This window comes from Juglans microcarpa x Juglans regia, chromosome 1D (assembly GCF_004785595.1).
Source record: "Juglans microcarpa x Juglans regia isolate MS1-56 chromosome 1D, Jm3101_v1.0, whole genome shotgun sequence".
In the NCBI taxonomy this organism is placed as follows: domain Eukaryota; kingdom Viridiplantae; phylum Streptophyta; class Magnoliopsida; order Fagales; family Juglandaceae; genus Juglans; species Juglans microcarpa x Juglans regia.
Window position 1 is genome coordinate 37,559,401 of NC_054594.1, and position 12,962 is coordinate 37,572,362.

Below are 12,962 nucleotides of genomic sequence, written 5' to 3' on the forward strand. Positions count from 1 at the left end.
GAAAAATTAATAATAGAATATTGAATAGTACTAAAAAGTATGTGAAAAGTAATGAATAGTAGAAAAATAAATAAAAAATAATAACAAAATAAAGAATAATTATGAGAGTGTTTGAGACTACTTGAGATAGTCTTGGCTGCCAAACCAGGCTAAATTAGGATAGATTTAGGAATAGTTTAAATTCAGAAATGAGTTGAGATGGATTGAGATGGTTTTTTAATAGTAAAATAAAAGTTGAATTATTTATTATATTTTGTATGGAAATTTGAGAAAATTATTTTGAAATTTAAAAAATTAAATTGTTTATTATATTTTGTATAAAAATTTTAAAAAATTATAATAATAAAATAAGATGAATTAAAGTAGATTTTAAATGTAAATGAGACCTTAGCGTACTGGCCTAGCTAGCAGCTCGTAGCTGAGCTACACGTAAATTGGCCTCCGACTAAACAACGTGTGCATGCATTAGCTTTGGGGCGGGCATCATGCGGTCAAGTTGTAGAGCAATAGCACGTACCCACCCGGCCTTTGACCTTAATTGGTCGCCATGGCTTTTAAGCTTTTAGCCTAATTAAACTTGCGCGCAAAGCGTCCTCCTACGTTGAACGATGTTTATTTGGGCCCATTTACACGCGCGTTCTGTGGACGAACTCTCATTCCATCATATGGATCTTGACTCCATATTCAATATTCTAATGTAACCTTCTACATCAACTTTCGAAACATAATTGTCATTCACAATTAGCCGCCTCAGAAAACAAAATCACGAAGGCTATTGTTTGACTTGCAATATCTATAACCAATAAAAAATAATAACATCACAACACTAATATATACTAAGATTAATAATAAAAAAAGATCAATAATACTAATATTATTATTATTATTATTATTATTATTATTATTATTAACAACAATAGCATGCAGTCCTAATAGAAGAAATTAAGTCCTCCCCTCTCTCAATTAATCTTTAATTAATTAAGTTATCTGGGAAAATTGTAGATGCATGCATGCCATACACATTTTGGTATCAATTTGAAGCGTGGTTCAACCTCAGTGTAACTGGAACACAAGCAGATTAAGGTTCAATATGTTTTAAGGTTCAAACAGATCGTTAGATGGCACAACAAATTAATTACCATTGACGATGCATGCCTCGATTTAATTAACATTATATATATACAGTTCACGTCATAAACTTCGAACACTGATTAAAAGGCTGGAAAGCTGTATATGATCATCATCTAGCTAGCTCAAACCAACCCTTAACGAAAAAAGAAAGCAGAAAAAAGTTTTCTTAATCATCAGTTTAATTTGAGTGTGATTTCTGAACTAGCCCTAGATCTACCCCTGTGATATTGCAGTAAAATAATGGTGTTTGGCTAGGCCGGTAGATATAATGGCATGGGTACTGGATTTTGGAGTTGATCTATCCTCCAATATCATATAATCCCAACAAGAAGAAATTACAAGGACGTTGGAAAAGCACATAACTAGGGTTCATAACATGACATTAAGGAATGCGTTCCATTCAGGCATTTTCTTCCTGCTTTGGGAAATTGAATGCAGTTCATATTATACTGTATTTGCCTGGAGTCAGGAAACGGCCGCCGTTTAGTTAGGTTAGGGTACCGTACTACAGAAGTAAGAATGAAATGATCTGTACATGATCATATATATATATATATATATATATTGCATTATATATGTACATGACACACACATATATATAAGCATGATATTCGTATCGAATGTAGTAAAAGTTGAAAAGATCTGAATTTAGCTTTATTCAAATGTTAAAAAAATGTTATAACTCCAAATATGTTTTCATTTACGACCGGCTGAATCCGGAAACGTACTGTTTTCGAACCTTTAACATGATATATATACATATTTGAAGGGAGAAGATCATATATGGTATTAGCTTAAAAGATTATGTATAAGAATAAAAATATTTGTTATAAGACTATTTATTGATACCAAACACATACACTACGTACTGATATAGAAACTTATTAATTACATCAACTTATATAAAAAAATACGTATATTTTAACTCTCTTTTTTTTTTTATGAATATAATAAGTCCCACAGTAAGTACTTGTGTGTGACCAGTGTTACACATGACCACACTTCATGTATATAATATAATTCTAACGAACGATCTAAATTAATAGATTGGTAAATGATATCAATCTCCCCCCGAGTTCGGATTGATAACTCATGTTTAGAATTGACCAGATTATATGTATTTTCAGAAACAATATAATATATTCGGCTGCTAGCTTAATTTGTATTCCATGGGACCAAATTCACCCAAAGTACGTAATATGAGTTAGTAAAAGACTAATTAAAAACATAAATATTTAATAGCTTCAAGTAGTACTGTTTAAATTTTAATTTTAAAAAACAGGCCGGTCGAAGTGGTAATTAGAGCTTCCTGTAGTTTTACAAAGCTCGTAAGTAAGAGAATGATGTATATAGTTTACCATAAAAAGTGAAAATCTCACTAGATTTCATCATCCATTTACACTTTAATTATATGTCCCGGAGACGTGACATATAAATGGTAAAGTCGGCATCAAAACTCAATTCATGTTTATAGTCCCAAACTATTCATGCTAAGTGCTACAAATTAATCCAAATATTCTCCCATGTACCAGAAGAATCCGAACAAAATATAGTTAAAAAAATTCCTATTAAGTGGAAAAAGATTCACTAACTCTTTTGAATTTCATCGTAAGCTTTAGTCGAAGAATCGAATTTTTACACTGCCATAGTGAAACTTCCGAGAAAGACCAACACGGTCAATCCACGTTCTGGAGGATCCACATTTAGTCAGACCCCCCCTATAAAATAGACTCACATCTCTGACCCAGTTGAAACCAAAGCGTAATTACCCTATCTATTAAGAGAAGAGGGGAATTAAAACAAAAAGATCGAAACACAGCATGGAAGAGCCTCGCAAAGGAAAGGAGGAGAAGCGCGAGAAAGAAGAGAAGGGCAGGGAAGAAGTGCGTTACCGGGGGGTCCGAAGGAGGCCGTGGGGGAAGTTTGCAGCTGAGATCCGAGACCCATCAAGGCATGGTGCTCGTCTGTGGCTTGGGACGTTCGATACAGCTGAAGAAGCAGCTAGGGCATATGATCGCGCTGCATTTAACTTAAGGGGTCACCTTGCAATTCTTAACTTCCCTAATGAGTATTATCCTCAAGTCGCAGGCTTTCCACCTCATCCTCCTCAATTTTCATTGTCTACTTCTTCTTCAGCTCCTAGTGGGAGTACTTCTGAGAGGGGAAGTTCATCCACTGGACAACAAAGTCCAGTCTTCGAGTTTGAGTACTTGGATGACCAAGTGTTGGAGGACCTTCTTGAGTCAGAAGAGGAGAAAAGGAAGCGAACGCAAGGCTGATCGTAGAAGACAATTATAAGGTTTGAGTACTTTCTCCATTTCTATTTTTCTCCCGCCCCAGGTCCCAGCTTCTAATTTTCTCAACCATATCAGTGAATTTCATTGCCAAATATATAGGTTCACGTTCATCGCATGTTCTAGTGAAAAATAATGAGAAAATAAATTGGGTTTAGGGTTTGATTGTTAGGAGAAAGTGGTAAAACTGGCATAAGTTCGTTGTTGCTGTGGATTTTTTTATGCTTTGATGCAAGTATGGTTCGCGTTTCTCTTGTTGACTATTAAGTTTCACAAGAGCGACTTTATTTTGATGCAGTCTTGAATATATATGAAGAAACCATTCCTGCATAGAATGGGACTCGGAACAGAAAGGAGAAAAAAAATGTAACTAGTAAGTTAGAAAATGAGGAAGTTGACGATGATGACGATGATGACCAAAGAAACAAAAATATAAGAACCACATTCTTCTAAATCCAGCAACTGAAAATCTCTCATTGAAGTTCAGACAAAGCGAACGAACATTTGGATAATTGAGTTATGTAGAATGCATATGAAGCAACACTAACTAGCAAACTTGATTGAAGAAAACGGTACGAATATTAGATCAACGCATCCAACCTTAAAGCAATTCAACTTACTTCCCTTAATGGCCATTGTTCGAGTGAATAAAATTAGCATCCTAAGATAAGCCAGAATAAAGGTTAAGAATCTCGAATGTTAAGTGTGATACTGATACTAGTATGGTGAAAGTTGATCAACAATGCGATCTCCAAATTTACTTTGAAAATTGTATGCACTCATGTTAATCGACTTGAGAAGAAAGATGACTAGTCCTGGAGATAGATCATATATGGGATCAAAAGTAATATCTTGAATATACATTCTGAATCTTCCTTCCATGAGTCTTCCTAGGCAAATTCCACTAAATTGAAGCAACTGCGTGTGATAACGGGTTATTTCCTTTTTACAGTAAGAAATTAAGGTATCATCAACCTCCATCAGATACACGAGAATGATGTAAAAAAACAGTTTCAAACCTTAAGGATCGATTAGATTCAATGGGGAAAAATATCATGAAAACGCAAAAACTAAAACAATTTTTATATGTGAAACTCTAGGTCTATACCAATTGATGACTTAATAATGAAAAACATAGAAACTTTACGATAAAATCATATGTACAAGTAACTCCCAGTACAGCAACCATGCCAACCACTGAGGGTGGTGGCTCAATGGTCCATGAGTTTGGCGATGGGCACAAGGTCCTAAGGTTGAATCCCGCAATGAGAAGCACTTAGAATTATTGATGACCTATTGGTTTATGGACCATTGATACCCTCATGGGGCTGAGGTCAAGCTATGGCTCAAGTTCGACTTGTAGGGAGCGCCTACGGTTCACGCTGTCTAGGCCCCTCCTATTTGACTCCCTAGGGGTCGAGCACTACTATAGTCACTTTCTGGTAGGGAAACCATCTATGGTCGTCCACTCCAACCCCTTTTGCCGAGAAGAAAAAAACTACCAGTATAGCAAGTATTCTTAATTATCTTGATCTTCCAAACCAATTTATCACCATGTGTCGCATAATTTCAGATTTCTTGATCGATCACTTGCTAGGAAAACAATGACAAACAAAGCAAAACAAATATATACAAGCTGCAAATCAATTACACGACACAAAATTAACATTGTTCGGCAATGTGCCTATGTCCACAGAGCTGCAGATGATTTTATAATATCGAAGAATCACAAAATACACTTTGGGACAAAATCTCACAATTCAAAACACTCAGGATCTACTAAATTGTTCATTAAATACATATGTATAGTGTTACACAGCGGAAATCCTAATTTTTACTTTTTTACATTATGCCTGAGATGCGTGTCGAGCGTGCCTCGAGCGAATTTTCTATCCAATATTCACTCGAGCGATTTGTCAAGTAAGACTCAAGTAAACTATTTGTTTAACTCTTTTTTATCGCAAACAATGCTAAAAGAAAATTCCTTCAAAATCCATATAAAATATATATATATATATATATATACACACACACACACACATAACGCATCCTTGTTGGGTCATTAAATCAGGCCGACACATCAACAACATGCTCCACAAACCCAACATCCCTTGCATCCGAAGTTACTAGATTCAAAGCAAACAAATGATCATTCTAAACACACTCAAGTTTTCCATAGAATTATGCTAGAAATTATTGATATATTTGAATTTTAATTAGCCTGATCATCCACCTAATCTTAAGAATTATGAGCTGCAAAGTTGAGATTTAAAAAACATATACCTCCAATACCCCGGCAGGAAAGCAAAAAATGAATAAGTTCAATGGATTTTCCAAAGTTTTCCCACAGACTAATGCACTTTTCTTTTTTGACTTCTTTGTGTAAGCTTTTGCAAAATTTTTCCCATTGTAGTTTTCCATGTACGCTATCAACCACGTTGAGAATCAAAGTGTCCAGCCAAGTTGTAAGTGGTCTTAAATTCTAGCATGTTGGAAAGTGAAGAATGAGTTATAGGTCGGAACTTATTTCCATACATGTGTGTGTGTGTGTTTTGATACTAGGATTAGAGAGGGCACTCTTAGGATTAGGACCAAGTGGGTCCCCGAATAAGAGTAATTAATTTGTGTATATTTTGATGCTTTGGGTGTTCTAGGCCGGTTTAGAGCCTTGAGCGTCTCTAAAGTACTATTCATCTTTATTAGAAGCGTTCTTTCCTAATCATCTGTGCTTGTAGACGTCGGCTTTTGTTTTTAATTACGTCAATATCGTGTCGGCCTTTTGCGGGTGATATCATATTTGTTTTACTAATTTATCTTCTTCGCTTGTTAATTTCTAACTTAAGATCTTAATTTGTCATTCCAAAATATTGATATTAGAGTTGATTTCAGTTTGTTATATGAGACTACATGTATAAATCCTTAATTTGAAATTAAGATCCAATTATACACAAAGACATCAACACTTTTTGAGGAGTTATGCGCGCTTGTGTGGTTTGATCATCATCAAAATTTAGACCGAGAGGTGGAGTTTTATCGTAACGTGGTTTTAATTTGTGGATAGCTCCATATATATATATAGAGCATGATGCACCTCACTCACCACCAGCTAGCTAGTATACCAATTTAATTAATTGGTACAGCAGCTGGTTTTGAAATTTATGTGATATAGCATCGATCTCCGCGCGGACGGGCGCTCGTGCATGCGTGAGTGTTCGGATTTCATTATTTGACTCTCTTGATTTTTTGTTGGAACTTCATAATTAGCAGGAATTACTCGGTTGCCACTAGCATGTATATGGAACTTTATGGATAATTTGTTTTGATCCTTGCCGCTAGAGTATCGAACTTTACTCGGTCTTGTACTTGCGGCAGGCATGGGCTGGCAGGAATTACAGACTTGTGCGTTCCAAGGCAGTATGCACACGATGTTGTGGAAGATTTGGGTAGGCTAGCTAGCCAAACAAGGCAACATATGACACGGTGGGTGTCGTGTGTGTGCAAATTAAATTGGCTGTTGGTGCTTACTAAATATAGGAATGGTGTGGGCTGGACAATATATATCTTGCTCATGCATACTGTCTATGACTTTGTTGTGAATATATATGCGTGGTGATATTTGTTGTAGCTAGGTTTGATAAACAAAGCATGGAGATGGCATTGGTATCGCCAGATCCTTCACTTATGCATGCGGACTAATTAATGGCGTGGACAAGGTCATAGCTAGCTAGGGTACTGATTAATTACTAGCATATATAGTTAATTAGTACACAAGAGTTTTGGACAGCCTGGGATGGGAAGGAAGATAGGTGCATATATCGACGGTGCACGCATGTAGGCTAAGTGGTATCAAGGTGTTAGGTTGAAACTAGGTTTTAAAGTAGTTGCTCGCAAGAAATATACGGTGGGTTGTATTGCCATATATATAGCATGCATGGCATACCAACAGTAAGCAGTACTTCTTGGCTGTGATACTTTCAAGGGCTATCCTATGGCGATGTTTTTACAAAAGGAGTACATGACATGAGCTGGTAGTGCATGGTTGTCTGGTGCATCCTATATAATATTAAAGCGGCTACAAAAGGTGTGAGATACCATACTAGGTATAAATTTAATGTTTAACTCGGGCGGTGTTACTTAGGGTATATATTGTTATTGGATTTTTTAGAGTATGATCGATTATACTTGTGATTTGGATATATATGAGGAAATCTATAACAAAATGTAATATTTTCCCACTTTCTGATTTACTCATGTTTGCTTTGTGTTGTTCTATAGAAAGAGAGAGTATATGGCGGTGACAATATTTAAAGGTGCTGAAGGAAGCTTGGTTGAGAGGCTTGGTTGGTAATCCTGGCTTACATGAGCAGGAGGCCGCCTAGCTGCTATGTATCGGGACAACCATATATAGATCTTTCTACATCTAAAGATTATTAAATCAGATGCATGCATCATGAGAGGGGAATGTATTGCGATTGTATCTCATGAAACCATTGTACATAGTCAGAGAAGTTGTAATGTATAAGAGCTATATTTCTATCAAACACGATAATCGACCCCATGCATTGATCCTTCTGTAGAGTTCAAGCCTTGAAGTTTGATGGGTATTCTCGGTTTTTGATTGTTTTTATGGTCTTTTGGAGAAGGTATCTTGAGAAGATTTTGCCCTCTTAGCTTGACGGATCGAGCTCAAATCAAGAGGGAAAATCATGGAAAAGATTGAATACTTGACATAATTTTGAGTGGAGACGAAGAATTTGTAGAAAACTATCTCAAATTCTGTTAAAATCATACGTCGAAACGTAGAAAAGTCTGGAGGCATGTAAATCGTATATATAAGGGTGGGCCGTGGCAATCCTCCGTACGCCAAAAGATTGATGAAGATGTAGTTGGGGAGTTGGCGTCAATCAAATTAACAGAGACAGACTTCAAACCACTTCAAGGATTGGTAGAGCCACTCCAAATTAATAAGAACTTCAGGCAGAAGTGGGAACTTCAGTCCAAAGTGGGCCCTCTTAAAACATGGAGTAGTTTAGAAGGTTTTCAGGTCTTGGGTATATTAGCCATAGGAACGCACGTTTTTCATTATATCTCAGTACTGTTATTGATATTACTCTGTAGTTGGTCAGTAAATATCGTGTACTTGTGCCTCGGGAGTGCGATTGTTTTCAGTTTTGTTATGTTTTTCTACCGGTTTGGCAAAAGTCTTAATTTGTTATGAAAAAACACATTCCCTAATGCATTTTAGTCGTTTGAAATTTACAGAGCTAATTATATGATTGGATAATGTTTTAGTCCAATCTCAAACAATTGACATAATTCATAGATGTGATAGGTGTTCATGAGTGCAGGTTGGTTCGACGCGTTGGTATGCATATTTGAACCAAGAAGTGGCACACGATAATTGTGCTTTACCAAGATTTCGCCACCTAGAATACAACTGGGAAGACAACTCTGCACCACGTTGATTGATGGTGGTCGTACGCTATTATTTATGTATGCTTCTAATTGCCGTTATATCCTCTCGTTGACTCTTCCCACTCTGTTTCTTATAAAAATATGTGTTCTTCGATTTTGGAGTAGTGTTGTTCAATTTATATGGCATTTGGTGACCAAATCGATAACTGGTGTGAGTACGATTAAGCTGTTTTTCTTTCCTTCTCCGGTACTAGTTAAACGGAACTGTCCTCAAATAGACCATTCTGACTGGTAATACTTGTTAGAGAATCTTACACACGTATCACATTTATCACAATTGAAGCAAGCCATAGTTTTAGTTGGCTTTAAACGCATTTTCTCTGCTATAATTCCACCAAGATTCCTCCCCTGGAGTTCGTTGCACTTGTACCTTATACAATCAAATCAGAGACTAGGGAAAGAAAAAAAACAAAGAAAAGAAAACCATAAGACACAAACAACTGTGATTGTCATACATACTAGCTAGGCTCTTGACCAGCTGTTGTTTCATTCGTTGGAGCATTTCCAAACAGCCCCTAAGGCCAGCTGAAGTTTCAGAACAAGTCGGTCCGTCCAACAAGCATGAGACAATGTTCAGTTGAGTTGTAACAGTTATATTCTCCCCGAAACCGTACTAGTAAAATCCTCTTAATAAAACGAACAAAGCCCAGAAATTGAAAGAAGACAGCTTCGAGATTTGATAACCAAAGAAAAGACAAACCGGACTTTTCTCTGTTTCAATTGCAGCCAATGCAACATAATTAAACAATATTCTGGACAAGTTTTTTTTTCTTTATGAAGTGTGTACAAGCTAGTTTACAATGAGCTCTTTTATCGGGGATTAAAAAGCTATAATGCTGGGAGTGGAAGGACGCCCAAAGAAATTTTTTGCAGATGTTTTAATTACGGGGTACGTATTACAATCATTAAAACCACCACACCTTTTTTTGAAAGGGAAGTCACTAGTGTTTTGCTTCCCTTTTCGCTTGAGGAGAACTCACTCCAAACGAGAAACAAAAACTCGATGATATTTGCCACTATTCATAACAAGAACAAGAGCATATCCTTTTTTTTTTTAACAAAAAAAAAAAATAGAGAAGAAGAAGAAGAAGAAGCGACACCCCCTTCGATCGTCATTTCTTGTTCTTTTTCTCTTCTGAATCCAGAAGATCCTCCAACACCTTGTCATCCAAGCACTCGAACTCAAAAACTTGCTGCCCATGCTCACTTCTACCTCTCTCCCCATATTCCCACGCCCCGAGGAAGAAGACGTAGCCGAAGAAGACGAACTAGCAGAAGAGCCGCCACTCGCTAAAGGGTACTCATTCGGAAAGTTTAGAATAGCCAAAGAACCCCTCATGGCATAAGCGGCTCGATCATAAGCTCTAGCAGCCTCCTCTGCAGTATTAAAAGTCCCGAGCCACACGCGCGCGCCATGCCTAGTCGAGTCTCGAATCTCCGCCGCAAACTTACCCCACGGCCGCCTCCGCACTCCGCGGTATTTGACCTCGCCTCCTTCCTTGTGTACCATGGCAGTCATCCCTCTGTGAGGGTCCTCATCCATGTTATGTTTGCATGGCTAACTAATGTCTAGGAGTTGGGCTTTTATATGCGTGGAAAAAGCACCTGGTTTTTGGCAGAATTAGATGGCTCTGAAATTTTAGCCACGTGGATATAAGCAGTGGATGATAATTGCTCGCACGTGTTCATGAGAAACTTCTACAAAGACCACAGTTTTAGCCAGTCAAATCCAATGTATCTGGCTGGTCAAGCCGATGGCTTTCAGAGCTTAGAACTTAGAAGCCCTTTTTTCTCGGTGTAATGGCACTCTTTTTTGCTTTTTTCGCGCTCAGTTCTACCTTTGTATAATTAACAATTGTATTCTTCTGCCACCAAAAACAAGACAGATATTTAGCATTCTACAGGCTTAATTAATGTCACGCGTGAGCTGAAGCCGCCATAGCTTACGTCTACAACCCCCACCCCCATGTCATCAACTAGTTACTGATCTGCTTCAATTTCCACGAGGTACGTACCTTAGCTTTATTTCATATACTGTAGAAATTATATATTGGATTTGTATTGGCTTTGGTATTCTTGTCAGTGGAGCAGTATATTAATTAAAGTCCGGTCTGCGCTAGAAAACAAAAGGAGAAAAGTATTCTAAAATGTGTGGATTCCATAATCCAGAAACAGAATTTGATTCGAGATGGTGTAAGCATCAGAATGTCTTCTGGTGTTATGATCTGAGCATTGAGAGTGATGTGCAAGGGGCCTAACCTTTTGCAAGGCTTGGACCTTACATATTGTAATGCTGCTTCCAACGTGAATGTGCAAAATAAAGCTTGAACAGACGGGTTTATTCGTTGATCATTATAAGAAAATACACGGCAAGATTGAATGAAATATTTTCCTATTAATTTCATTGACTGATGAGTATGTGTTATATATACAAGAGCCTTACAAAGCTATTTAAAGGAAATACTTACAACAGTTACAAAGACATTTAAGCTTTACAGAAATCTTGGCTATTGACTATACAATCAGTTTCGATTTGCGACAGATCAGTAAATTATTCACAGCTTGATTTTAGGCTAGAATCTTGATGTTTGACTGCCTTGTGCTTGATTTTGGCAATCTTCCTTAATAATCAGAAAATTGGAGAAATGATGGTAAACTTGATGAATGAATTACACGAGTATTACAACAATTAGAGCACGTTTTTAAGATCAATAATTGGCTTGTTATTGTGGAAGTCAAATGAGAGTTCTCGAATACAATGATTACATCAATGTAAAAAGATCGGAAAGGAATCAAGGACGGGAAAAAAAAAAAAAGAAATGAAAAGTAGATGGTGTTCAAAGATTTGAAAAAATCAAAAGCGATGAACTTGGATGATCTAGTTCGTCGTTTTTGCAGGCATTACTTGCCTTTATTCCTGGGAAAAAAGTTTCATGTCGTCCTTCTGGGCTATACTTTTTGTCTGTTGCGGTTTATAATTTATACATGTATAGATTCATTGATCCCTTAATTAGATACGGGAAAGCCAAAAATAAACACAGTGAATTCAGTGAATTTAAAACTTTGTTTGGCACTGAGACGTACATCTTTCAAACTTTGTTCGAGGCAAGTTTTGCAGATAAAACCAGTAGGCTTAAAAGGAAATAACACAGTCAAGAACGGAGCATTCCAAATCATGTGCAAGAATAAGAGCCATGTAACGACGCAAAAATAAGAAACGGGCTCTACGTTTGAAGCCAGATTTCGGTCGTCTCTGCTTGAGGCTTTTATCTCTTCTATCGGCGAAATGTAAATGTGTTGGGCTGGCCTTTTATGAGGAATGATTGCCTAGAAGATCCAAATCAGATTAAAGACAGAAGTCAGGAACAAGATGCAGTTCGGTTTACAAGTCTTGACTCTCCTGTCGCCGAGCTATGGGATGCTTCAATGCTCCGTCGACTCTATGTAACACCCGGGCAGCATGAAGCTCGTGTTGTAAAATTTTTATTTAGATTAATATCTATGAAAAGTCCACTTGAGATTTAAAGAGTAATTTTAAAACAGGCTACGAGCCCAACATTTATTTTAGTAGAGTATAGATTTTATAGGGCTTAATATTAGGTTAAACCTTTTTTTAATGGACCTAGTGGGAACTTGCCCGAAAAATTTATGGGACAAATCAAATTATTTTAGAAGTTGAGTCAAGGTCTATTAGGGTTGGTTAAATACTCGAATCATGAAAATACAATTAAACCAAAGAAATGATTTGGACTACGCTAATTGGGGCAATCTATTTATTAAGTCTTTACACCACCCATGATGCGGGCCCAAATATCTCAAAATTTACCCAAAATCAAAGCCCATGAACTAGGTCCAGAACCCATGCACGTCTCAGCACCATGCACGTCTCTTTTCCACTAGGGTTCACTGCAACACTATATATATACATGTTACACACTTTACGCACAAACCCTTATGCACGTATTGATCAACCTTTAGATTAGGGTTGCAATTGCACCAAGGTAAGGTAGCCCTACTACCTAGCTCTTCCACATGAGCCACCTAGTTTCTCCATGTAGCAAC

The 12,962-nt window shown here is 37.1% G+C and overlaps 1 protein-coding gene and 1 pseudogene across 1 annotated transcript; one reads left to right on the plus strand and one right to left on the minus strand.

The window, feature by feature from the left end:
* Positions 1–2,908: 2,908 nt before the first annotated feature.
* Positions 2,909–3,611, plus strand: LOC121251916 (ethylene-responsive transcription factor ERF098). The gene has a single exon (XM_041151327.1). The coding sequence runs from the start codon at positions 2,952–2,954 to the stop codon at positions 3,408–3,410; it is 459 nt and encodes a 152-aa protein (XP_041007261.1). The 5' UTR covers positions 2,909–2,951; the 3' UTR covers positions 3,411–3,611.
* Positions 3,612–9,651: 6,040 nt separating this feature from the next.
* LOC121251925 lies at positions 9,652–10,450 on the minus strand (annotated as a pseudogene).
* Between the last annotated feature and the right edge of the window lie 2,512 nt (positions 10,451–12,962).